This window comes from Camelus dromedarius, chromosome 15, assembly GCF_036321535.1.
Source record: "Camelus dromedarius isolate mCamDro1 chromosome 15, mCamDro1.pat, whole genome shotgun sequence".
Lineage (NCBI taxonomy): Eukaryota > Metazoa > Chordata > Mammalia > Artiodactyla > Camelidae > Camelus > Camelus dromedarius.
Genome location: NC_087450.1, coordinates 14,549,197 through 14,574,580, shown reverse-complemented (window position 1 = coordinate 14,574,580; position 25,384 = coordinate 14,549,197). Strand labels below are relative to the sequence as shown.

General features: G+C 37.9%; 1 protein-coding gene across 3 annotated transcripts in view; it reads left to right on the top strand.

Moving 5' to 3' along the window:
• Positions 1-25,384, top strand: part of APLF (aprataxin and PNKP like factor) — a 68,420-nt gene that overhangs the window by 33,556 nt on the left and 9,480 nt on the right. For 2 of the 3 annotated variants that reach the window (XM_031467176.2, XM_010979904.3), the window contains exons 7-9: positions 6,022-6,383; positions 11,813-11,938; positions 22,858-22,904. In XM_031467176.2, the coding sequence (XP_031323036.2) occupies positions 6,022-6,383; positions 11,813-11,938; positions 22,858-22,904 (535 nt within the window). Of the gene's footprint in view, positions 1-6,021; positions 6,384-11,812; positions 11,939-18,305; positions 20,708-22,857; positions 22,905-25,384 lie in introns of all 3 variants that reach the window. The other variant, XR_010384166.1, reaches the window with a different exon arrangement.

Here is a 25,384-nt window from a genome sequence, read left to right as displayed (position 1 = left end):
GTTTATTAATTTTTTACATTTCCCCCTTTTGATCAAGGTCATTCTCTGAAAGCATTGCTGATCAAGAGTCATGTTTTCTTGTTTTAGTGGCTTTGTACCTTCATGCCAGGAGGGACCTTTCCTGGGTATGGTGTCTCACATTGGTGGGAAAGTGCACAGATTGGAAACTTATTGTAGTCACATTCAAGTCTGAGGAGGGGTAGGAGGAAGAACTTTCAGGCATTTTTTAGTCTAAAGTCTGTATGTTATCAAGACTGTAGAGATTAGAGAGCATCTGAAGTGTTATGTCATCATCAAAGGTTTGGCAGACAAACTTCCAATGGGCCTGGTCTGGATATCTTGGGAAAGCTGTGTCATCAGATATCATCTGCGTCAGTTATGGGACATCTTTACTTTCAGGTCATCAGATGATATGCAGGTCCAGTCAGGGTTTGGTGCATTTTTTAGTGTGTCACATGAATCCAAGAGTCTATTCCTTAGAGTTTGGTAGCACAAGGGTTGGTTAGCCGTACCTGATAGGGGCCTTTCTAGCAAGGTTGAAGAGAATTCTTCTGGAGGTGTTTTCCAATAGACGAAATATCCGGGTTGCCAGATGTGACGTTTCAGTTCATCATCTCCTGAGAATATACTGTGAAAAGATTGTTCTAGTCAAAACGTGGTTATTTTTAATGAAGGAATTAGGCCTTTGCAATATTGAAGTGTCTCTTCCTTTATCGCTTGTGAGTCAAAAGAGGCAAGAGCCAAGTGCACTGAGCATCCTGTGAGTGTCTTAAAGGGTGAGAGCTTATGCATTCCAAAAGGGGCGGATCTGAGATTTAGAAAGGTCAATGGCAATGCATTTGGCCGAGGTGTTTGGAGGGCCTTAACAAATTTTGCCAATTGAGTTATAATAACACCATTAGTGCATTCAGCTAAACCAGAAGACTGAGGGTGGTAAGCACAGTGAACGTGTTGTAAAACTGGCCAGGCAGCATAGACTTGTTGGCGTGCTCAGTCAATAAAATGTGTTCCTTGATCACCGTGAAGTTTGAGAGGTGTTCCTCAGGTAGGGATAATCTTTTCTAAAAGGACTTTAACACAGAAGCAGCAGCAGCCTGTCTGCAAGGGAAGCCTATTTGTATGTAAAAACATACAGACCACTAATAAAACATACTTATATCCATGAGACAGAACAAGTTATATGAAATCCATCTGCCAGCCCTTGAGTGGTGCGTTAGGCCGTTTAAATTGGGAGCAGTACAAACAGGCTTCCCTGGCTTGTATTTGGGACAAGTAGGGCAAGTGAGGTAGACACCTTTGGTGGCCTTGTTAATGTTTCCCCATCAATATCGATTCAGGAATGCTATCATTTTGTCAGTAGACCAGTGCTATAGTGCACGTATTGTGGTGAGGAGAGGGGAGTTTAGAGTCTCCAGTCAGGCTTGGTTGTAATTTGGTCCAGACCAGAGCTTTCTCTTTTTATCTAACCAACGGGTTTTGAATTTGCAATCTTGTTTTTCATTTTCTGAGGCCAGTTGTTGGGCTTCTCTAGCCAGTTTTTCTAAGTTATCATTTGGGAAAACGTCCCTTTGGACCGTGGCAGTGGTGTGGCTGCTGTTGGCCCCTTTAAGGGCAGAGCGTTCCCTGCAGAAATGTCAGCAAGGTGATTTCCCTTAGCTTCCAGAGAGTCAAGTTGGGAATGCCCCGGGATCTTAATAATAGCTACAGTGGTAGGTAAAAGTATTGTATCCAGTAATTCCTGAACATAAGGACCATTTAAAATTTTATTTCTGTGGGAAGTAAGGGAGCCATGTTGCTTCCACAACATTCCGAACTCATGAACTATTCTGAAAACATATGTACCATCAGTATCAATATTGACAGGTTTGCCCTTGGCTAAGGAACAAGCCCGTGTGACAGCATATAATTTAGCCTGTCGGACCAAAGCAGCCAAGGTGAAGATGTGCCCTCAGCAATGTCAAGGGCAGTTGCAATAACACACCCAGCACAGTGTTTGCCACCGTCACCTTTTAAATAGTGAATCATCAGTGAGCCATGAGAAGTCAGGGTTGCCAAGAGGTGTTTCCTGTAAATCATCATGAGGAGTCAGGAGGTGATTAGCACAGTGCTAAGCAGTCTTAAGCGACTTCTTTGGTGACAGAAGGGAGAGGAGGGTAGCAGGGTTAAGGTGATTACAGCATGAGAGAATTAGGTGAGGAGCTCTTAACAGAAGGACTTCATAGGTGAGGCAGCTGGCCGAGAAATGTTGAGTATGATGGAAGTTCAGGGGGGCTTCTACTGCATGAGGCGCAAAAATCGCTAAGGAGGATCCCACAGTTTTCTTGGTCGCCTTAACGAGAAGCGCAGTAGCCATAATGGCTTTAAGGTAAGCAGGCGATCCCTGTGTCACAGGGCCAGTTGCTGCCTGTCATACACTGTGGGTTGATGGTGGTCCCCATGGTTTTGGGTAAGCACCCCAAGGGCATTCCCTTCCTTTTCATGTACAAAAAGGAAAAAAGAGAAGCTGTTAATAATTGGGGTCCCCAAGGGCAGGTGGATTCGTCAAACTCAACTTTAAGGCCATAAAGGCTATGTTGTTTGATTCTTCCCGTGAAGGTGGGGACACAGTTGTTGCAGTTTGGTAAAGCATACAGAGGTTGGCCCACGAGAGAGAGAAGCCTGGAATTCCATGTTGGCAGTAACCAACTAGCCCGAGAAAACCTTGCCGTGGCACTTGGTTCTGGGCTCGGGGAAACTTAGGGCACCGTGAAGTATCATCACGGAATACATCTGGGTCTACGTGTAGCTTTTGTTCTGATACCAGATGCCCTAAATGTCGAACCTGGGTTTGGGCAAACTGCAGTTTTCCTTTGGTGACCTTATGTCCCTTTAAAGCTAAAAGCTTTAGCAAGTGGATGCTGTCTTCCTGTGAGGGGGGCTTGAGAAGGAGAGCGAAGAAGGAAACCATCCACGTAGTACAACAAAGTAGAACCTCTAGGGAACTTCCTTTGCAGAGGCATTAAATTAGGTCAATATTTAAGAAGCAAACTGCAGGACTTGTTGCTTAGATCTGCGGAAAAATGAAAGAAAGAAGTGAAAGTTAGACTTTGAAAGTTCTGGCTAGAATGAGTGGATAGGTTATGTTGGCTAAAACTATGATACAGAGGGAGGACTTCAATTTTGGCGTTTTGAGTTTGAGGAAGAAATGTCTAGCTAGTGGTTGAATATCTGAGTTTGAAGCTCAAGAGTGGAGTTGGGGCCGGAGTTTTGGATTTCTCAGTCCTTACCGTGTGGGTCCTAATGGCATTGATGCAGGGCTCTTAAGGCAACTTAGTAGCACAGTCAGTCTTTCCAAGGGCAGCTTGGAAACAACGAATTACGTCACTGAACTTGTATTAGGGGGATCTTTTTTATCCTCTCCTTCGTAGTATATTAGAACTTCAGGTGGTTGAGGGACAGGGGAGGGCTTGTTGGGGCGTTCACAGGGGATTTTAATCGCCTTGATAGTACATTCTGGCCACCTTCAAGCACCAAGGTCACCTTATACCAGCTCCATGCTCCTCCATCCCCTGAGGTGTCTTGCATGTATTTTACAAAATGTAAGGGATCTGGCCTCTTCTGTCATGATCTCTAGCCTCCCACACTTCATTCTTCCTGTTTTCATCTAATCTAGGGCATAAACAGTGTGGGTGCTGCAAACTACAGAGCTTCTGCCTCCCCCTACTTCTTCCAAGTACAGAGCATCCTGCATCTTTCCTCTTCCCTCATTTGCCAGTTCAGTGACTTGCTGTGGCTCATGAGCTTCGTAACTGGCACAGTACAAATTTATGTCTCAGCAAACTTACAAATTACTGCATGGAATGGATTTTTGGGACTGTTTATAAATAATTGAAACCACAAATGTTAAATTCTTGAATGCCAAGGGTCTACTGAATATCAATATTTCATAGAGTTCCATAAAGAACATTATGAATTCCAGCTTTTGTACCTCTTAAAATATATTAACCCCTGACCCGTAGTGTTGATATCTGTGGCTTGATTACTCTTTTCTCTTTTGGAATAAACTGACCTATTAAACATATTCCTTGTAAAGATACTTAAAAAGAAAAACAGAACAAACAACCAAATCCTCCTTTACATTTCATGGAAGTAGAGGAGGTTGAAATATGATGCTCTACATTTCATTTCTTTTATTTCATTCCTTTGGTTTTTCATTTTTAAATGGTAGTATAGTAGATGCTTGTTGTAAAAAGTTAGAATATTCAGATGCATATGGGGTAAAAAGTGAGAATCCTGATTTGCCTCATCCTTCAGTCCCATTGCCTTACTGATGTTTTGGTTTGCATCTTAAATCTTCTCATTTGGATTTCCACAAGTAAATACTCACATAGATATATAGGGATTTTTTTTTAAGCTAGATGAAATCATAGTATATGTTGTTTAATTTTAAAAATCCTTAGATATACATAGATCTTCCTCATGCTTTTCAGCCTCTGCATAGTGTTTCACGGTAGGAATGTATTCTGCTTTACTTAACTATTTCCCTAGGTGTGCCCTTTTTTCCCTTTAATAAATGTGACAGGACACTGAGTGGGCTGTTTTCACCCCATTGTCCCAAAACTGTTGTTGAGGCCCAAAGCTGGGGGCTTACATTAATTGGTATAAGTATCTTATATTTGAAAGGAGCCCCCAGCAGTGAGTCCAGACCTTTCCCCGCGGGGCTGATTGAAAGGTATGAGACATACTCACATTCCCACCCCCGGGCTTTATGCAGAGAGAACCGAGAGCCCAGAAGGTTTTAACACTGGGGATAGTGCTGTGCTTGTGGGAAGAAGTTAAAGAGACTCTAAGAGAATTTATTGTGGAGTTTCGAGATGCCAACAGGAGCAAGAGACTGACATTTTATCGGACAACTTAGCCAGTGGATTTGCTGACCTACCCCATTGCTTCCTCTACAGGGGAAAAGACAGTTGGTGCGAGTTGACCCAGTGGGGGACCGCCAGGTGGGGAGGCGGGTCGGGATTGCTCTGTTCCCACCCCACAGTTCCAGTTCCTGGCGTGTGTTAGTTGGTCCCGTAGCAAAGGGAGGTGGGATCGGGGTGCAGCTGAGCAGCTTGGGAGAAAAGAATGTGTATGTTAGAAGGATGTGGCATGAATGCCACCAGCTGAGGGCCAGCTCCAAGAGGTAGCCACGTGATTGCTTTTCCCCTAGGTTATCTGTTACTCTGCAAGAGCCATGATTAGACCTAGGTTCTTTCTGCCAGGTCTTTTGTCAGTTTGGATGACATTTTCAAGTTGCATACTGTGTTTCTTAAAAAAGAAAAAACTTACCAAAACATCTAAGTAATTAGTTGAAAAGAAGTCATGCTAAAAATAATATCTTCTCAAGAAATTTGAGCTATTGGATATTAAATAATAGTAAAACCAGCTATTTTCCAGAAGACAGCCAGCGTACATGAGTTCTTAGTTACATGTAGGGGTGAACATTGACGTATATCTGGTATGTTGTCATCACATGCTAGAAATTGTTGCTGGGAGGACTGGGGTTTATCTGAGCAATGTTTCCGCTCCACGGGAAGGATGGATAATTAAGAGGTTATTTTTAATAGGATGAGACCAGGCTTATTCTTTGTACTGGTAATAAGTATGCATTAAAAAGTTTTTGCAGTGCTAATGAGAATATTTACTTGACTCGGAATACTTTTAATTGGTTAAACTGAAACTGTTGTTTATACTACTTCAGAGGAATCATGTTTATTTTCTAAGTCTGTCATAGCTTCATGCAAATTTTCCTGTGAGGGAGGAGCATTTAGCTATAGGGAAAAAATCATGATTATATTTAAAGGGTAGAAATAAAGTATTACAGTAACATAAAAAATTGTAAGGACAGTGCATGGTATTTTTAATAACTTTCAAATGTGAATCTTAAAGTTTTAAAATATGTATATTGCATGAATCTTGTAGTTTCATGCTTTTATGCTAAAATTTACATATTTCTTTTGAAACTCGCTTTATTATTTATTTTTCCAACTTGTCTGATAGGAAGTGCCACAGTCATGTTCTGCAACCACGTTACATAGCACAGAAGTGAGTAACGTGAAAACTGGTACACAGAGAAACAAAATCCCAACAGAGGAGCTTGGTAAGGCTTCTGAGCATAAACTCATCACTAAAGGAACACGAAATAAAGATGACGAGACGAGGAGCTGTTCTGAGAGCCGTTCGAGTGCCCAGGGCAAGTCCTTCCGTGATGGGTCTCAAAGATCTCATCCTCAGTCCAGCTCTGGTCCCTGCAGTCCTGAAACTTCGCACACAAAAGCAGAGGCAACCGATGCAGTTCCACATGGCTCTGAGGAACACAAGGTCAAGCGGACATCCTGCATGTATGGGGCAAACTGCTACAGGTAAAATGAAATCACAGGTAGCATATAGTTCTGTTATTTCAACAGTAGGTAACTATGTAGGTGTAAACTGTGAGTGTTAAAAGCCTAGTAAAGCCCACTGGCCTCAAGGCTAGGAGTGTCACCATGTTTCTGCTGGTTTGCACTTTGTCAGCATGCATTCTAGCGAGCCTGCTGGAGGCTTTTAAAATATGGTGTGGAATTATGGGTGTTTCGTATGTTGATATACTGTGCAATGCGAAGATCTGAACTGGGGAATCCAGGCTTGAAAACAGAATCACTCAGTCCTGAATACCTGCTTATTTAATGTCTTATGTAGCTGCTAGAAAGATGGCTTCATACACAGTCATTGTATGCAGTATCACTGCCAAGAGAATTGTAGGTTGTGTTTGAGCATCTTATTACTCCGGTGCATTTTCCTTTATGTTTTTCTAGTGGTGCTTTTGCATCTCCGTGATATCTTCTCAGACAACCGGGTTGATGGGTTACCCCTGTACTGAACTTCATTTGATTACATTGCACCGTATTTTCTAATTTCGTATTCTCTCTCTAAAATGCAGTGCCATGGTAACACTTGAATAACCATATTTTTCCATTTCAACAGCTGTAATGTATGCATTTATTCCCAACTTTGTCTGTTTGCAAGGGCTTTATCTCCACGTGTAGAACACAATGTAGAAAGTTGTGGAATGGAAGTGTATAAACTTTCTGTTACTTTGGGGTTTTGAAAAATCCCGCTTGGTGGTTGTCTTACTTAGTTCACTAGAGCTGCCATAACAAAACGCCACAGCCCGGGTGGTTTAACAACTGGAGTTTCTTATCTCACGGTTGTAGCAGCTGGGAGCCTAGGATCAGGGCGTCGGCAGATTTGGCTTCTCCTGCGGCCCTGGCTGTCTGTCTCCTTGGCTTGCGGACGGCGCCTTCTCGTTGTGTCCCCGTGTGGCCTTTTCTCTGTGCATGCAGCCCTCGTGTGTCCTCCTCATCTTACAGGGACACCAGTCACTTTGGATTAAGGCTCTCCCTTTAGGACCTTGTTTAATCTGAATTATCTCTTTAAAGGCCCTGTCTCCAAATATAGTCACAGGAGGGGTTAGGGCTTCAATGTATAAATTGACGGGGGAGGGGGGACACAATTTAGTCCATAACAGTGTTCAGCCCTGGCATTTGTCTTTATTAAATGTTTTATCAGGTTCATAATGACTTCATTCGTATTTTATGATGATAATACATGTTACTCCTTCATAGCTTATGAATAGTTATTTTACTTTTTTCACTAATTTTGATATACATATTTAATACCTGGGAAATATTTGCCACTGAAATCTTGAAAACAAAAGGTTTATGTTTGTAACAAAGGGAAAAAAGTAGCCTGTATTGAGTTCTTGGTATCTATGTACATACATCATAACAATCATTTACATGTGTCTTTTCTCCAGCCTCAGTGACACTGCATTAGCTCATGCCATGGTCTCTCCAGGACAGGTGAATAACCTCCCAAGTCTCTACCCTTTCCTTCAAGTTCATAGTACTTCCTCATTGTTGCCTGAGTGATCTGGCTAAGAATATAAAAACAAAGATAAAAAAGAAGAGAAGAAAGACCAAAAAAAACCCCAACCTGACAATATTACCCTCCCGTGCGGAATGTTTCAATATCTGACGGCTGGGTTTCTTAGCCTAATGCAGAAGGCCCCGAACTCCCAGTTAATTGTTTGGCTGCACCGTGCCGTCAGGCTGTTGTATGTCCTTTGGACAAACTGTCTCCTTTTTCTCACTCCCGCCCTGCTTCAAGACCCTGCTCACATTCAACTCCTTTCAGACATGCCCATTCTTCCCCAAACTGCTCATCACCTAATCTATGCAACTTTTTGCCTCATACAGTTTCTAATATTTGATATTAGATCTAATATTTAATATCTGATCATTGATCTCTAATGATTTATTTGTATGTTCTGCCTTGTTATAGAAAATTATTCCTCAAGAGTAGTCATAGTCTGTCCCTTGTTGTCATGCTGTTGACTCCCAAGTCTGTGTCTCCAGTGCAGATTTCTGTACTGAATTCTAGATCCAGGTAATCAGCACTTGTCTCACAGGCACTTCAAATGCAACCTGTCTAAAGCAGTCACGTCTTATTTCGATCCTGTGTGAAACAAAATAACAACAAAATAGCATTTAACTTTGTAGAAACTTCTGCTTCCAGAAAACTCTTTGAAAGATGTACTCTTTTGGGCTCATATAGTTTTTCTGTTTAATCGCATATGGTTCCATTAGTAAACTGATTTTAAACATGGGACAGAAGTTGAAACGTCTCTTTTTAGCATATAAGAAATTTATACCTTTATTAAAACTTGTAGCTTTTATCAACATAAGGTCGTATAAATTATCTGAGTTAATAGTATATACAATACGGCTTTCATCTCTGATAAAGGTGAAGTGTCTCATTGAGGATCAAACCTCCCTCTGAAAACAGCTAGCAAAGCTGAACGCCCATGTTTGAGAACATCAGAGGCAGCCAGGACCTTGAGGCTCGTTTCCCCCTTGTGACATTTGCTGATACTTCAGTATTTCAGGCGAGAGCTCTGAGGACAGGCAGAGCTTTGGGCAGTCTCATGGAGCTTTGGCAAGAAAAACGGAGTTCAGTATTTCTAAGTAGGAGGGGCCTCGTTTGGGAGTATACACAGTCGGGAGGGAAAATAGCATAATAAAATTGAATATTGATTATATAAAGCAGTAATAACTTCCATATAAAATTTTTGTGAAATTAACATATATGGAAATAGCCCAGAAGTGGTTGGAGATTAAAGCAAGTCAGTTTTGACTACTCTAGTTACATTATGTAAGTTGGAAAAATACAGTACTTGTTATTTAGTGACTGACTTATTTTACTTGTTCGGTCCTCAAGGTTCATCCATATTGTAGCGTGTGTCAGAATTTCCTTCCTCTTTAAGGCTGAATAATACTCCATTATATGTGTATATCATGTTTTGTTTATCCATTCTTCTGTCAGTGGACATTTGAGTTGCTTCCATCTCTTGGCTATGGTGAATATTGCTGCTGTGAACACAAATAACTCTCTGAGATCCTGCTTTCAATTATTTTGGGTATATGCCCCGAAGTAGAATTGCTGGGTCGTATGTTAATTCCTAATTTTTTGAGGAACCATCATACTGTTTTCCATAATAGCCATGGTACTATTTTATATTTCTGCCAGCAAAACACAAGGGTTACAGTCTCTCCACATCTTTGTCAACACTTGTTATTTTCTGGTTTTTTTTTTTTTTTTTAGTGGCCATTTTAATAGGTGTGAGGTATGATAACATCACTACATTTTTTACTTTCATTTCCCTAAAGATTAGTGATGTTGAACATCTTTCCATATGCTTCTTGACCATTCTTCTTTGGAGAAATGTCTATTCAAGTTCTTTGCCCGTTCTTGAATTGAGTTATTTTTTCGTCATTGAGTTGTGAGAGTTCTTTATATATTCTGGATATTAACCCTTCATTAGGTACATGATTGCAAATATTTTCCTCCTATTCTGTAGGCTGCCCTTTCACTTTGTTAATTGTGTCCTTAGATGCACAAAAAATTTTAATTCTGTAGTCCAGCTTGTCTGTTTTTACATTTCTTGCCTTTGCATTTAGCAAGAAGCCTTTACAAATGCAACGTCATGGCACTTTCTCCCTGTTTTCTTCTGAAAGTCTTATAATTTAGGTCTTAGTTTAGGTTTTTGATACATTTTGAATTAATTTTGTAATGGGGTGTAAGGGAAGGTTCCAGCTTCATTCTTTTGCATGTGAATATCCAGTTTTCTCAACACCATTTGTTGAAAAGACAGTTCTTTTCTTTTGGAACAGTTTTGGCACCTTTGTTGAAAATCATTTGACCATATAAGCAAGAATTTATTTCTGGGCTGTCTGTTCTCTTCCGTGTTGTCTATATGCCTGTTTCTGTGTCAGTACCATACTGTTTTGATAGCTGTAGTTTTGTAATAAATTTTGAAATAAGGAAGTATGAAACCTTTTAATGGAAATTAAGCCCGTGTATGTCTTTCACCTCCTTAATTAAGTTTATTTCCTAAATGTTTTATTTTTAAATGTTATTGTAGATTGAATTGTTTTCTTAATTTCCTTTTGGAATTGTTCATTGTAAGTGTATAGAAACCTCACTGGTTTTTGAGTGTCGATTTTTGTATCCTACAACTTTGGTGAATTTATTTTTTCAACAGTACACCAAAAGTGGAATGTTCATGGCAGTATTATTTATAAAATCAATACCTAGAATGAATCCAAAAGTCTATTAATAGTCAAATGGACAAATAAATTATAGCAGTTTCATACAATGGAGTGTTACGCAGTAATAAAATTGTTACATGCAACAATATGGAATAATCATACCAGCATAAAAAGAAGTACATACTATCTATTTCCATTTTAATTCAGGAACAGACAAAACTGATATTGTTGTTTTATAACATTGCTTCTCAAAGTATGGTTCAGAGACTCCTGTGGTCCTGGTCCCAAGATGCTTTTAGGAAATCTATTGGGCCAAAGCCATTTTCATAACAATATTTACTATATGTGTGTCTTTTTCATACTGATTTTCTCACTCACAAGTTACAGTAGAATTTCTCAGTGGCTGCATGGTCTGTGTTAACGATTAAATGCAGAAGCAGGCATGAGAATCCAGATGTCCTCTATAAAGCCAGACATTAAAGAAATTTCCAAAGTATAAGACAATGTCTCCATGAATTTTTTTTTCAACATAGGTATTTACTTTAAGATGTGCTATTTGTGATAATATGTAAGGGGTTTATTGTTATTTTAAAATAAATATTTTAAAACTTTCTCCCTTTTCGTTTCTAATAGGGTAAATAATGCACATAAATAAAAATTTTCTGGAGTTTTAATAATGTTTTCCCAAAGACCAAAAAGTTTGAGAAATACTGTTTCAGATGACAGGATAGGGTTACCTTTTGGTAGCAAAATGGGTTTAGTGATTAGAAGGGGATATACAGGGCTTTTAGAATGTTGATAATGTTCTGTTTTTTATGTTGACTGAGGGCGTGTAGGTGTGTTCACTTTGAAACTATGTATGCTTATAATATTTATATTATATATGTTTATATTTATTTTATATATCCCATATATCCTATTGTATATATAGCCTATATAAAATACTGCTTTCAAATTGTTCATTGACATTCATGGCCTACCCCATGTCACCAGAAATTTGCTCCCATGAGAGTTCTGTACTGACTGGATGTCATGAGCTTTGTTTTTAACAATGTGGCATGTTGGTTCACATTCTGGAATAATCAGATGTGTTATTGTTTGGTTTCCTGCTATATCCTATTAATTATCTTTTCTAGTATATCTAGAAATCTAGTCTGTCCTATTAATTATTTATTCTGACAGCATATTTGTCCCTGTCATAGGAAGAATCCTGTCCATTTTCAGCACTTCAGTCACCCGGGCGATGGTGACTATGGAGGTGTGCACGTCACGTGTCAAGATGAGGCTGATGGCCGACCCGAGTGTCCCTATGGAGCATCTTGTTATAGGTATGGAAACCTGACCTGTTTGGCTGGCCTCCTTTTCTGCTTCATCTCTGTTACTTATTCAGGAGAAACCGCAGGCAAGCTTTTCATCTCAAGCCTTTAACTTTTAGTTTTTAAACTTCCATAGATAATAGGTTTTCATTTTGTTAATAAATAGGATTATAATTCTTTTTAGATAGTTCTAAATTGTTGAAGTTATTAACCTTATAAATGCCTGAAACTGTTCCTCATTTCCAACTTTCTAAAATGCAAATCAGATCATTTAAAAGCTGTCAGTGCTACCCCATTATACAGTCTATCCAGACTCCTCAGTGTGACATAAATCAAGTCTGGATGTTATGTCTGCCTCCCTCGACTCCTGCCATTCCACCGCTCCTGCCAACACATGACACTCAATCCTTAAAGAAGACAGTGCCTCCCCTCTCTCCTTCCATAGCACCTTGTGCCCGTGCGTGTGATGCACAGTGGAATTTATCTCATGAGATTGTGTTTGGTTCTTTCCTGGATTGGCTTCCCCTCCAGACAGTAAGTTTCTTAACAGTGAGGACTCTTTTATCAGCAACTTTATGTTTAAAGAGTGAATGAGTGCTTAGTCCAATTATATTTAATATAATTACCGACATATTTGAGTTCAGTTTTGTCTTTTTTGCTGTTTGTTTTCTATTTGTCCCGCATAGTCTTTGTTCCTTTATTCTTCTTTTCCTTTTGGATTCTTTTATTCTTTGTTTTTCATTCTGTCTTTTTATCCTTCACTAATTTTTTCACTAGTTGCACTAGGTTTTAATAGGCATCGCTGACGGATTACACTCTACCTTACTCAGCTAGTGTCTATTTCCTCAAATAGCGCTCCTCCAATTGGTCCGATCTCATCCTTAGCCCACAGTAAGCATTGTCAGAGGCCTCTAGGGAAGAAAAGAGCCAGTAATTGCCGGCTTGCCTAGGAAAGACTTTTTCCTCTGTGGAATTTTAGATGATATAAAATTCTCATTGCTCCCGCAATTCTCTCATAAAAAGAATTTTTACAATTCATGAGATTTTTTTTCCGCCTAGTTGTTAGAACAAGAGTAATGGGCTGGTGTGACATCCTGTACCCTTTTCAGAATCAAAATCCCAATATGCCTATTCTTGAGGAGAATAAAAACAAAATATAAAGTGTTCCTAAAAATAATGATGTCAAAAGTTGCTGCTTTATTTCATTAATCTCTTTAAAGTAGGGTGCAGTATGGAGTAGCCAGGAGAAATTACTCGAAGTCCAGTGACTCACATCAACTAGCAGAAACTTCGAATCTATACCTAAGTATATTTATGGGTACATGTATTGTATTTTTCTTTTATATCTGTTGAGTTGCTTGGTGTCCTGTTTCTATTTGGAGATTAAGTCTTAAGGCTTTTTTGCCCCCCTCATTAATTGTAATTGCAGTTCAGGGAAACTCTTGGAGAACGTTAGATATGATCGCTTTCTCTGACTACTGCTTTAGAAATAAGGGAATGGAAACTAAGAAAGATTAAATTAATTGCCTAAGACTCCAAAGCTAGGGAGATCAGAACCAAGTGTCTTCCCTCCTCCAGTCCAGCATTTCTCTGTGGCATGGCCTGATTCCACCGTTGTTAGTCATGGCTGCTAAAGTATTAATAGTGGTTATCTTTTTGGCCCAATGACAAAACAATATTTTGGAGTTTGAGAGAAACTCAGTGGGGAGGGTATAGCTCAGTGGTAGAGTGTGGGCTTAGCCTGCAGAAGGTCCTGGGTTCAATCCCCAGTACCTCCATTATAAACCTAAGTACCACCCCCACCCCCACAAAAAGAATTTAAAAATTAAAAAAAATTTTTTTAACTAAAAAATAATTTAAAACCCTGATAAGTAACTTTGATTGAAGAAATCATGAATTTTTCAGATCAACAAGATAATTGAAACCCTGATTGCAGAAGCATGATATATATTTTTGAACCCTTTTTTTGTCATATTATCATTTTTAGTTAGGCGAAAAACATGATCTAGTAGATTTATTTTGTATCATGTAAACTGATATTATATTATGATCAGTTTACTCATTAACAGTCTTAATTTGCAAGAATAAAATTTTTTTTAGCCGTATACTGTTTAATGCTGTTAAAAAATGATTTAAATAAGACAGTTTGGGTGACACGAACTAACTTTAACACTGCATGAAGCAGTCAGTCTCCATTCGGGGAACTGCAACGTGGGGCAGAAGGCAGGAAGCTATTATAGGATGAAGAATAAAGAATGAGGAAGAGAAAAACAGAAAATATATGATTGGCTGGGGACACATAGTCAGCCTTGTGTGGGATGAGAAGGAACAAGAAAATAGAGCCCAGAGTTGGCTTGGGCTTTGGGGATTGGCAGACTGGATGCACTGTGTCTCTGGCCAAGCAGAGCATTTACAGGGGCCTGAAAGTCATCTAAGTTTCAGTTTGCTGACTTGGTGGCCCAGGCAGGAGCAGCTCCATCTTGGGCCTAGATGTTTATTTCAGCAGTGTTAGAATGTAAGCCTGCTGTATCAGAAGATAGAATGTTCTAATTGAGCTTGCCTATTTCATGTAAATGTATGCCAGATTTTTCCAGTAGCCACAGAAGAAAAATTTTGAAACCTTGCTGATCATAAAATAACCCACAAAATCAGCCAGAAATTACTGTATTTAAAAAAGTAAAAAGATATGCTCAAAAAATAGAGTCATGATAAGCCTTTATTCCACGATGATTGACACATTTGGAATGGAGATGAAATTCATGAGCTAAAATGAAAGATCTTTGTCTACTTTTTATCTTTAAAAATTTGTCTTCACAAAACAAGATAAGAATTATTCTCTCAAGTGAAATACTACATTGGCTTTTAATTTGTTTACTTACCAGTCTTAATTTCTAATCCCTTAAATGTGTGTTTTCTCTTTCTAATAAGTCTAGGTGATCTCAAATGTTATATAATGCATTAAATAATCTCAGTCTTATACTGCATCAGCTACCTAAATTTGTATTTTTATATTTATATATTTATGTATTGTATTCACAAGTATTGTCACCTATGGATAATATTTTTATCACTGTAGGGCAAATATAAAAACATGACACTGTACATACATGCATATACTTAATTTTCAGAAATTTCATCCAGGGAGTAAAATAGAAAAACAGATATGGTTCACATATTAATAAATATATTCTAGGGTAAGAATAAAGATTCTCATAGCCCAGGTAATATAATATATAGAAGGCTGATGTTGGGAAAAGGATCTTTAATTATTAAAGTTTTTTCTAGACTATGGGCATTATTAGTATTTTCTCTTGACATTATACTCCCCCAAAAAAAATCTAACAAAATTAAATCAACTTGGAAAAAAATGATAATTTGAAAGAACTGGTTGATGTCATTTTCGGTATCTTGCCCATTTAGCTGATTTTTTTCCTTTTGTGCTGTACACTGCAGTCTGTCAGAGGACTCACTCAGTTTAATGCATTTGATTAGCTTACGGTACTTGTCCAAATGAGAACGTTAGATACTTAATGTCCAGGATAACCCAGTGATGGCAGCGCCTGCCTCTGACTCATTCACTTCCTCTGGTGCATAATAGGGTTTGATGCAATGCATTACTCCTGTTCTTGTTTATTAAATTAAGCACTAATCTTAGAATATACATATACATTAAAATGAATGGAATCCATCTTCAACCAGCTTAGTGTAAAAATGTAAAGGCAAGCTCACATACATTGCCTTAGATTTACAAAACTTTCGGCAGGCATATATTATACAAATGAAAACGTTGGTGCCTTCATGTTTGTCAGAAGCCAATGCCCTACATTTTTTTTTTTTTTTAACTATAATGCCTTCTAAGAGGGATGACATCAGGAAACGTATCAGTCATCAACTAATAAGTGCTCTCATTATAATGAATCTGCGGTATAATCTGTATATTGTGGAAGAACATAGTGTTTTTGCCACAAGCGTAATTCATTTTTAAAAACATATATTTGATGGTAAAATTATTATCTTTTATTATTTACTAACCCAGATGTATAGCTGTGATCTAAAATTTTTTGCTATCTCCTCTTTTATTTTTGAAAAGTGTCCCAAGCTATTTCAGCATTATCTTAATTGGTCATATATATGCAGACATACAGATGGGTGTTTAGTGTAAGTTCATATTACATTATTTGAGGCAAAATAAATAGGTTTTAATAGAGAAACTCTAGTTGCCTGGTGGTTAAGATTCCTGGAATCAGTCATGTGGGGTTATTGATAATTTTATTTGTAGTTAAGAATAATCAGAGTTGATAGATCTTAATCCATTTCTATACGATCTGCATATGGAGGAAGTAACTCATCATCGCTGGCCATGCTTACAGTTTTTTAACCATGTGTAAGAATGCAATCTTAGAAGACGGTATCTTAGAGTAAGTGTTACTTGCTATACAGTTTTAGATGAGATTTGGCTCTAATTTTTTAAAACTTCATTTAGAAATAGTGGTAACAACATTGCTGCCTGACATGTAATGTCAGGCAGCCTTGTTAAAACATGCTGGAGTGTCTTCTCTGGTTTTGTTTTTCTTTCTCCATTATTTGAATATGCATTCATTTTCATAATAATACATTTGTTTTTCTTTGTTGTATTTAGTGTTAATTGCACACGTATAAGAATTTTCGGAATTATTCTGGCATAGATGATAAATTGTAACGATTTTCAATGAACAGAATGACTCCTTTCTCTTATTTTATGCTGGTTTAATCTTTCAGTATTTAATAGAGGCCATATTTCTTAATTTTCCTTTTTCTCCTAAATTTGAGACTTAGATATTTGATAACAAATGATTCATGTTTTTGCTTTAGGTTTTTAAAATAACTGTTGAATTTCAAAAGTGCACGATAAATTATTTGGGAATAAAAACAAAAATATAGTATGATTGTTCTTTGCACAAACATTGAACATCTGAGATGCTAATCAGTATTATAGAAGCTGGTGTAAAACGGTACTTTTGGTTCATTTAAAATTTTGAGAGGTGAGTTTTGGTATTAGGTTATGAAATTTTTTGGAAGTAAGCAAAAATAAAAATTACTCTGTTCTTGTCACTGCCTAGTTAATCTTCAGGTAGCTCTTCGTGATGGAGAGATAATGAGTTTTTAAATCAGCAGGCTTAGGTTCTAGTTAGGGTTATGCCAATTCTGTAGCAAAACTTTGCATGTCATCTGGTTTTCCTGGGCTTCAGTTCCTCATGGAAACAGGAAGGTTGGCTCACGTGTGCGCTGGGGGCCTCCCCTCAAAAGAGCGGACATCTAGAACAGAGAGCAGTGTAGTCGTGTTCATATGGTCACATCAGTTACATTCGTATCTTCTCTTCCTTAGCCTTCTTTGCTGTCTCCTCTGTTTTCCCGCTGGTAATTATTCCTAGGCCACAGGGCTCTCAGTTCTCTGATCCTTTTCCTTCTCTCTTCTGTACTTGCTCCCTAGGTGAACTAATTCACTTTAATGGCTCCAGACTCATATGTTCAGATACCTTCACTTGGTTGTAAAATAGGTAGTTCAGATGTACCGCACCTGAAACAGGACTCTCGACTTTATCAGGAAAACTGCTTTCCCGTGTTCTCCCCCTTTGTAAATGACTTTACTGTTCACATAGGGTTTAGGTCCCAAACCAAGAAGCACCCTTGATTCTTCTCTTTGCTTCACATCACTCATTCAGTCCATCAGCAGTTTTTGCCATAAAATGTGTTAGGGACCTGGCTGCTTCTTACTTCTGCTACTGCCATCATCTTGGTCATCGTCTCTTACCCGGTGTACTGCAGTAGCTTCTTCACTGATATCCTTGTTTCTTCTCTTGCCCTTTAATAGTTCATTTTCCATGCAGTTTTTGAAAAATAAGTCATATTTTGTTGATTTCTTACACAAAATCTTCCAATAGCATCCCACAAAACTCATTCCCATGACTTACAAGTTCTTCTCTGACTTCACTTCCTACTATCTTCCTTCTCACCCATTCCTCTTGATCTGTACAAATCTTTGTATGTTTTTCCAAATACCCTAGCTTCTTCCCCCCTCAGTGCCTTAGCAAATTTGAAGACATTTTCTATTTTATCTTCTTGGAGCGTTCTTCCTTCAGGTACGTATTTGTTATTCATAGATCTATATCATTAAAATCAGAAGTATTTCGGAAGTTGTATATTTTAAAATATAACAGCTCACAAAAATTTGATGTGGTTATGGATGTATACCTCTGTTTAGAACCCAAAGATTTAAAAAAAAACAAAACAAAACAGGATTTTGAGGCCTGCTGAGTTACAGAAAATGACCATTTGTGTAAAAGGTTGATGTAAATCCTTTGTGAATGAACTCTGAGTAAGTATTTCCATTCATTTTTAGGAAAAAGTCCTGGATGGAATTTGACATCGTCCTTGAAAGTTATTTCAGATGTTCATATGTCCCCAAAGATCTGTACAGGATTGCCACTTCGCCTTAACCCAGGGTTATATGAAAAAGACATTCTTGCCTTGTTGCAAAATAACTGATTTTTGAAAATGGGATACGCATAGGCAAATGTTAGAAAATATTCTGTAAATATGTGATGTGTGATTGGGGGAATATTCAGCTATAATAACTGTGTGTATTATTGAAGGAAAGATTCAGCTACTTGGTATTAATTGGCAGTTACTTTTACCGGCACGTAGAGATTTTAGTCATTGTTGGCTATCTTGAAGTAAAATTGATTTCTGTTTCTATAAAAGTAGCTGACGCCTATAAAATGCTTAATGGGCTGCAAATGTTTATACACATCACTTCACTTAATGCTTAGAACAACCCTGTGTGGGGTAGGCAGTACTACACCTGCTTTACAGATGAGGAAGTGGAGGCTTGGCCATAGGACGCGCCCTGCATTAACCAGTAGAGGGCATGGTTTGAATTCAGACTCAGTTCTTCTGATCTTGAAACCTAAGCCTTCCACAGCAGAATGTGGGTGATCTAAAGTTTAACAAACCAGGTGAGAACAGGTCCAGGTCGCAGTGGCCTCTGTCTCTTAAGCGTCTGTGAAGGACTCACTATGTTCCTAGTTGACCAGGGTGAGTGACTGACTAGAGCTGAGTGTAGCCTGTAATGCTGAGTAGTCAGTATCTCAGGAACCTGACTGCAGGAGAGTCCGCTTAAGATGATCGTCAGATTTTCATTGTTTCCTGGGGAAGTAATATGAATTGTTAATGGCAGGAAATTCTAACGTATTTTGTGTATTTAGGTTTATGTAAGAAGATTCAGTGAGTACTTTATTAACTTTATAGGTGTGAGTGCAAAGCAATTTCAGCACATTGACATTCTTCTCACCCTAATGAGAATGGGCATTTGGCTTATATCCAATAAGAAAACTGCCTTTCAAAGGACAGACTTCTCAAAACATCAGAATTCATGGATTACAATTTACTAAAAATAAAAAAATTAAATATTAACATTAAACTAAGAAAACTCACCAGTCTAGAAATTATTAAAAACTGCTTTTTTTTTGTACGCTAACCAATGGGAATTTTAAATTTTGATTTGTATTGTGAATGATTCTTGCAAGTTCTTTCCAACAGCCATTTTCTTAAGAAATGACAGTAAAGGTAGCAAAAAACAAGTGTCTTTTTTTCCCGTTAAATAGGGAAATAGAAAATATTTCATCGTTTCGGAAACTCACGTAAAAGCTTAATTTAAAAAACTTTTTTGTAGGAAAAAAGTTGATTATATTCTTGTAGATAGATAATTTATGACAAATATAGTTGAATGCCACCTTGTGAAAGATATGCATAAGTGCTGTAAAAGATATTAAAAAGTATAAGAAAAATCCATGGCTTCCAGCAGCTCATTTGACAGATGACAGAAATAATACACACACACAGACACACACACACACACACACACTTGTGTTGGACATTTAGGTGATAGTATAAGAAATTATGTGGTAAGTACCAAATGGTAGATATAGACAATATGTTCCAGACATATTTCTCAGTAGTTACCAGAATTGCCTTCCTGAGGAAGGTATGATTTAAACTTAGACAAGCAGCGTAGAGTTAGAAGAATATTCTTGGCAAAAAGGCTATGAGCAAGGACCTATCAATGGCAAAGACTCAAAAGCTATTTTTCCATAGTAGAAATGAAGGATTGGGCTGCAAATAAAGGTGAGGACTGAGATTATGGGGGCCTTGAAGGAGAGGAAAATTTAAGGAATTTAGCATTCAGAGTTCTTAATTTTCTTAAATTTTTTTACATTTAAAATGCTGGGTAAAAGAAACATGTCTAAAATCTGGTTTTGCTGTGAGTATGTGCTGTTGCCTTTGATGATATATTTTTGTTTCCGCTTTGGCTCATTTTCTTATTGATGCCTGTGTAGTCTGTGAGTTATAGTATCAAGAAAGAATAAAGTATATTTGAAAATACCCCAAAACAGGAAACTTTCAAACCTGTCCTGGTATTTTCTTCTTCATTTTCAATGAAATAACTAGCAAAATCTTTACTGACATTAATTATTAATTGGAAATTTCGTCTCTTAAGTTAAACGTGGAAAAGCACCAACTCAGCTGGTTTCTTCTGGTCTACACTGCAGGCTTGCAGCTGTCTTTAATGAAAATAGCGAGTTCTCTTAGAAACGGATGGAAACTATTAGCAGAACCGCAAAGAAACAACTTTTGCCCTGTAAGGCAGATGACACTCTGCACGTGGAGCTGGAAATCTCTTCCTTTTCTGAGTACAGAATTTCATAAGACGTATTTCTGCTCTTCTTTTTGGAATATACCGGTGTAAGGCTTTTCCCCTATTCATTTACTCTGAAATGACTTGCCCTTTCCTCGGTAGTATGGGAGGTTAGGTTGTGCAGATTGGGTATGTAAGCACCCCAGGGCATGCGTTCCAAGATAACAGGGATTGGGGAACTACCTTCGGCAACTTTAAGGTGGAACCGGTACCCCCACCCCCGCCCTGTTTTCTGATGCTGTGCCTTCATTTGGCCTTTTAAAGAACTGAATCTCCTTTTCAGTCTTTCTAGCCCGATAACTGATGCCAGCAGCCTTTTAACCGGCATTTGGTCCGCAAGTGTACTTGTCCCTGTCAGCCCCCTTGGTTCCCTTCCTGTGCTTGTTTTTCAGGCCTGACGTTTAGTTACTTGAAAGTTTCTAAAGCAGTATTTGAGGGAGGCTCTAGTAGCAAACGATTAAGTCCATGTTGAACTTTCCAATAATCCTGCTCTGTTAAGGGCAAAACAGAAAAAGACAGAACTGCTTGGTGTCTGAAGCAAACATGCCTTAACAAGAAGGAGAAAAAGCCTTTAAAAATGATTGTGGGTAGAGGGGGACATGTGTAGAGTGTTAGCACTTGAAGAATCTTGATGAAGATGTATGGGATTTTTGTGTACTAAACTTGCCACTCTTCAGTGGTTTGAAATTTTTTCAGGATAAAAAGTTACCACTGTATTTTACCACAATAAAAAAAAAAAGATTTTAAAAAGACTACAGAAAGTAATCTCAAACAGTTAGCATTTTTTTCCAGATTACTGATGAAAAATACCTTTGATATTAATGTCCCTCATTTTTCTGTTCCACCTCCCCTGATGTCCAGTATTAACTGTACTTTGATAAAGACTGAATTACACAAGTCAGTAACCTGTGCCACTGTGTTCAGTAAGGGAAGATCTCCCCACAAAGCATCATTTGCATCTCTCTTCATCACATTTAAGCTGCCCAGTTTCTTTCTTTTCCATCAAAAGTTCCAATTTGGGTTAATTACCCCAAACACACAATCTTTTGGTGAATCTTTTTTCCACTTTTAAAAACTGTTGACTTATGACCCCAGTTAACTGTGTGCTTGCACTCTTATATGGTGTTTATTGCTCATATTGCGGGAAAAGTTACCCCAAAAGAAGAGATCTTAACCAATAAGAAATGTCGCTGACACCTGACACAGAGCCTGGCATGTAATAAGTACCCCCTGCGTGTTTCTTGGACCGCTGATGATGAGTCAATGGCTAACATTAATTACTTACCACCTACTGCACCCTTAGACTAAGGACTTACTGTGCATTTTGTTATCCTCACAACAGCTTCATATGAACCGTACACCGTGGCGCTTATCTATTGTCGACATTCCCCAGCTCTCCTTTGTCATTCCCCTAAGAGAAAGGTACCCACCAAGTGGATCATGATCAACCAGTTAGAGCTTTGGGGTTTTGCTGCCTGGGTAGTTTTGCATTATCTAGAGAATGTCTTGTATATACAGTGTACCCAAATATTTGTTTAATAAAATAGTAGGTGGGGTCATCAGTGCATATAATCAAAAGTAGATTCAAACAGTAGTGTCTGTCTGACTTTGCTGTATGTTATATAACTTTCTCAATGCAAACTGACCTGTTTTCTCCTAATAATTGGTTGATAATCTTTGGAGAGACATGACATGTGCTTTTGTCTTTGGATTCAAGAAGAGCCTTAAAAAATATCCTTTAGGCATTACACACACACACACACTTGCTATTTTGTGTTATGTATTTTATATACTAATGCACATTGTATTTTATGTATGTGACATATGACATTGACATTTTAGAAATACAGTATGTTAGATTTGTGTCATACTGCCTTTCTGTAGAATGTAAGTCATGAGGGAAGAATTTTGTCCGGTTCACCACTCTGTCTTTGCATCTAGAAATATGCCTGGCCTGGAGTTGGCACCCAATAAATGTTGTAATTAAAAAGCTGATGCTTTGTACAGCGTGGTGACTATGGTTAACAACAACAGTAACAAAGTAAATGCTTTTCAATAAGAGGCTTATTGTTAATTTTATTTGTAGATTAGTGAGTACTATAGTTTAATTTAAATAGCCTTATTCATTTTTAGTGATTGTCAAACTAGACCTTATATTTCCTTTCTTTCTTTTTTTCTTTTTTCTTTTTTTTTTTAGGAAGAATCCCCAGCACAAGATAGAATATAGACATAGTACACTTCCAGGTAAGAAATTTTACTTCAGGAAACCCAGAATGGAACCTTTAAATGATTCTCCTGTTAAACCTAGATACAGTTTGCAGTTATTGTGATTTTTTTTTCTCTGTGCTTCTGTGGATTTGTTGAACTGCTGATTTTAATGATTTTCTTCAATTTAAAAAAATGGTTAATTTGTATATGCATGTTTACTGCAATCATTGTCTAACGATGTATGTTTGCCTTTGCATCTGTTATGATTCTTTGGTTTGCACGTACCTTAAAACAAAATCTCAAACTGGCCTAAGTGATACAGAGGCTTTATTGACTTCTATAACTGAAAAGTCCAGAAGTCGGACTAGATTTAGACAAGATTTATTGCTTTGGTTCATTAATAATGTCATCAATTTCACCAACAACCCAATGTCCTTCCCATCATTCTGTCTTTAGAGGGGTGACTTTTATCCTAAGACTTGCTCCTCTCCCCACGAAGGGACTATACGCATCCTTATTCAGTTGGGGTGATAAGCACCTGTGTTTACATCTAAAGAGAGAGAAAGAGAGGGCAGCAAATTTTGACTCACTATTCCCAGGAAATATCATGAAATTCACTTAAAAAAAAAAAAAGCTGGTTTAGATCACATTCTTATTCTTGATGAATCACTATGACCACTGATTAGTTTGTACCACCCTTGGAAGCAGGGTACAGTCACTTTCTTCAGAACCACAGGGATCCCTAATAGAAACTAAAGTTTTGCAGGATGGAGAAGGGGTGTTAAGACACCAGAGGAGCAATTATTGAATGTCCATCAGTCCAGTTTACATCAGTCTGTTTTACCTTGTATTCCCCTGCTTCTAAATGCTGATATTTTTTCCCTTTAACAAATCCTGGCTTCTTCATGTCATTTATAGTGTAGAGGCCAATTCAGCACCCAGTATGTCTGCCCACAGAGTGAGAGGATAAATACGTACTGATCCAGGCTATGCCCACAGGCCTTGTATGTGTATAAACACAGCCAACTCATAACCAAGTGATAAAAACAATCAGTGTCACCATAAGGGACATTTGCTATTTCTTATTGAAACACACTCCAGTGCTTTAATACTCCAGACACGAATATAATCATTTTATCTGAGCTAAGATGGTATGGAGGTTAAATGTAATACTTTCTTTACTAAGGCTGTATCTAAAGCTATAGCATTTATGGTTGTTAAATGATCTTTATTTCAAACAGTAACTTAATGTATTATATTAAACTTGATTTTATTGACAAATTCTAGCATTGTTTTATGAAAGATCCTTTGATATATTTGTATATCTTTACAGAACTAGGAACCATTTTTCCCAAAAACCATCGATATACATCATATGGCATAGTTAATTTTAAAGTATCTGAATTTCCTTTGAAAAGTCTTTGAATTATCACTGAAGTATTTTCTGGATAAAGGGCATATTTTTAAAACAATGTTTTTAAGAAAAGCTTTTTATTTCATTGGAAAGACAATTTTTGAAAAAAAATATATGATATTTTAAAGTAACAGTCTAACCTTATATTTTTAATGTACTTTCAAGAATAATGTAATATAGACACAGTAGCTTTCCCTACTCTAAAACCTACAAATTAAAGTGTCTGGAGTATTTCAAATATTAAATGTTGAGGTCTCATTATATTTCTTAATTTGGAGATACCTGACACAGAATTCTAACATACTTGTTTTTCTTATTTCCCAAATCCTGAAAGTTCAACATTACCCAAGATCTTAATCTCATTTATGTAACGATCCATTTACTGATACACTCATTTATTCATTTATTATATGTCTTGCATGTGAGCAAAGTTACAGATGTAACAGAAGAGCCAGCCCCGGCTCTACATGCTTGTGGTGAGATGCTCTAAAATCTTGGTGGAAAGGGAAGGAGCACTCTCTGCTGGGGTTTTTCAGGGTAGACTTGATGGGGGAATCTTAAATTAAACTGGTCTTTAAGGTGGTAGGATTTCAGTCGTCTTTGTTTCTTAGCTCTGGGGGAGTGGGTGTAGAACATCCCAGACAAAGTGAGTAACAGGGCAGTCAAGGCCATTGAGGAAATAGTAAGTTGTGTTTGGAGTTAGCAGGTGGATCAGTTTAACTGACAGGGAGAATCTCTGTAGTTACTGTGAATGGTACTAGAGAAGGATGTATTGAGGTCAGATCATAGAAGCTCTTGAAAGCTAGTCCAGTGTTGTACGTACGTGGACAAATAGCGATATAATGGTGAGCAGGTATTTTACCAAAATGAAACTGGTGATGTTGTGCAGTCTGAAATAGAGAGGAGACTAGTGAGGCAGTTGAATAAAGGACCAGAATGAGGCCACCATGAGAATGGAAAGGAAGGACTGGTTACACGAGAGATTTTGATGGAAGACTCCACAGGATTTGCCAATTGATTGGCTGTGGTGTGGGGGATGGGATACGGTAGAGGAACTAGGAATGGCTCAGAATTATGGTATAAATTATCAGGAGACTGGAGA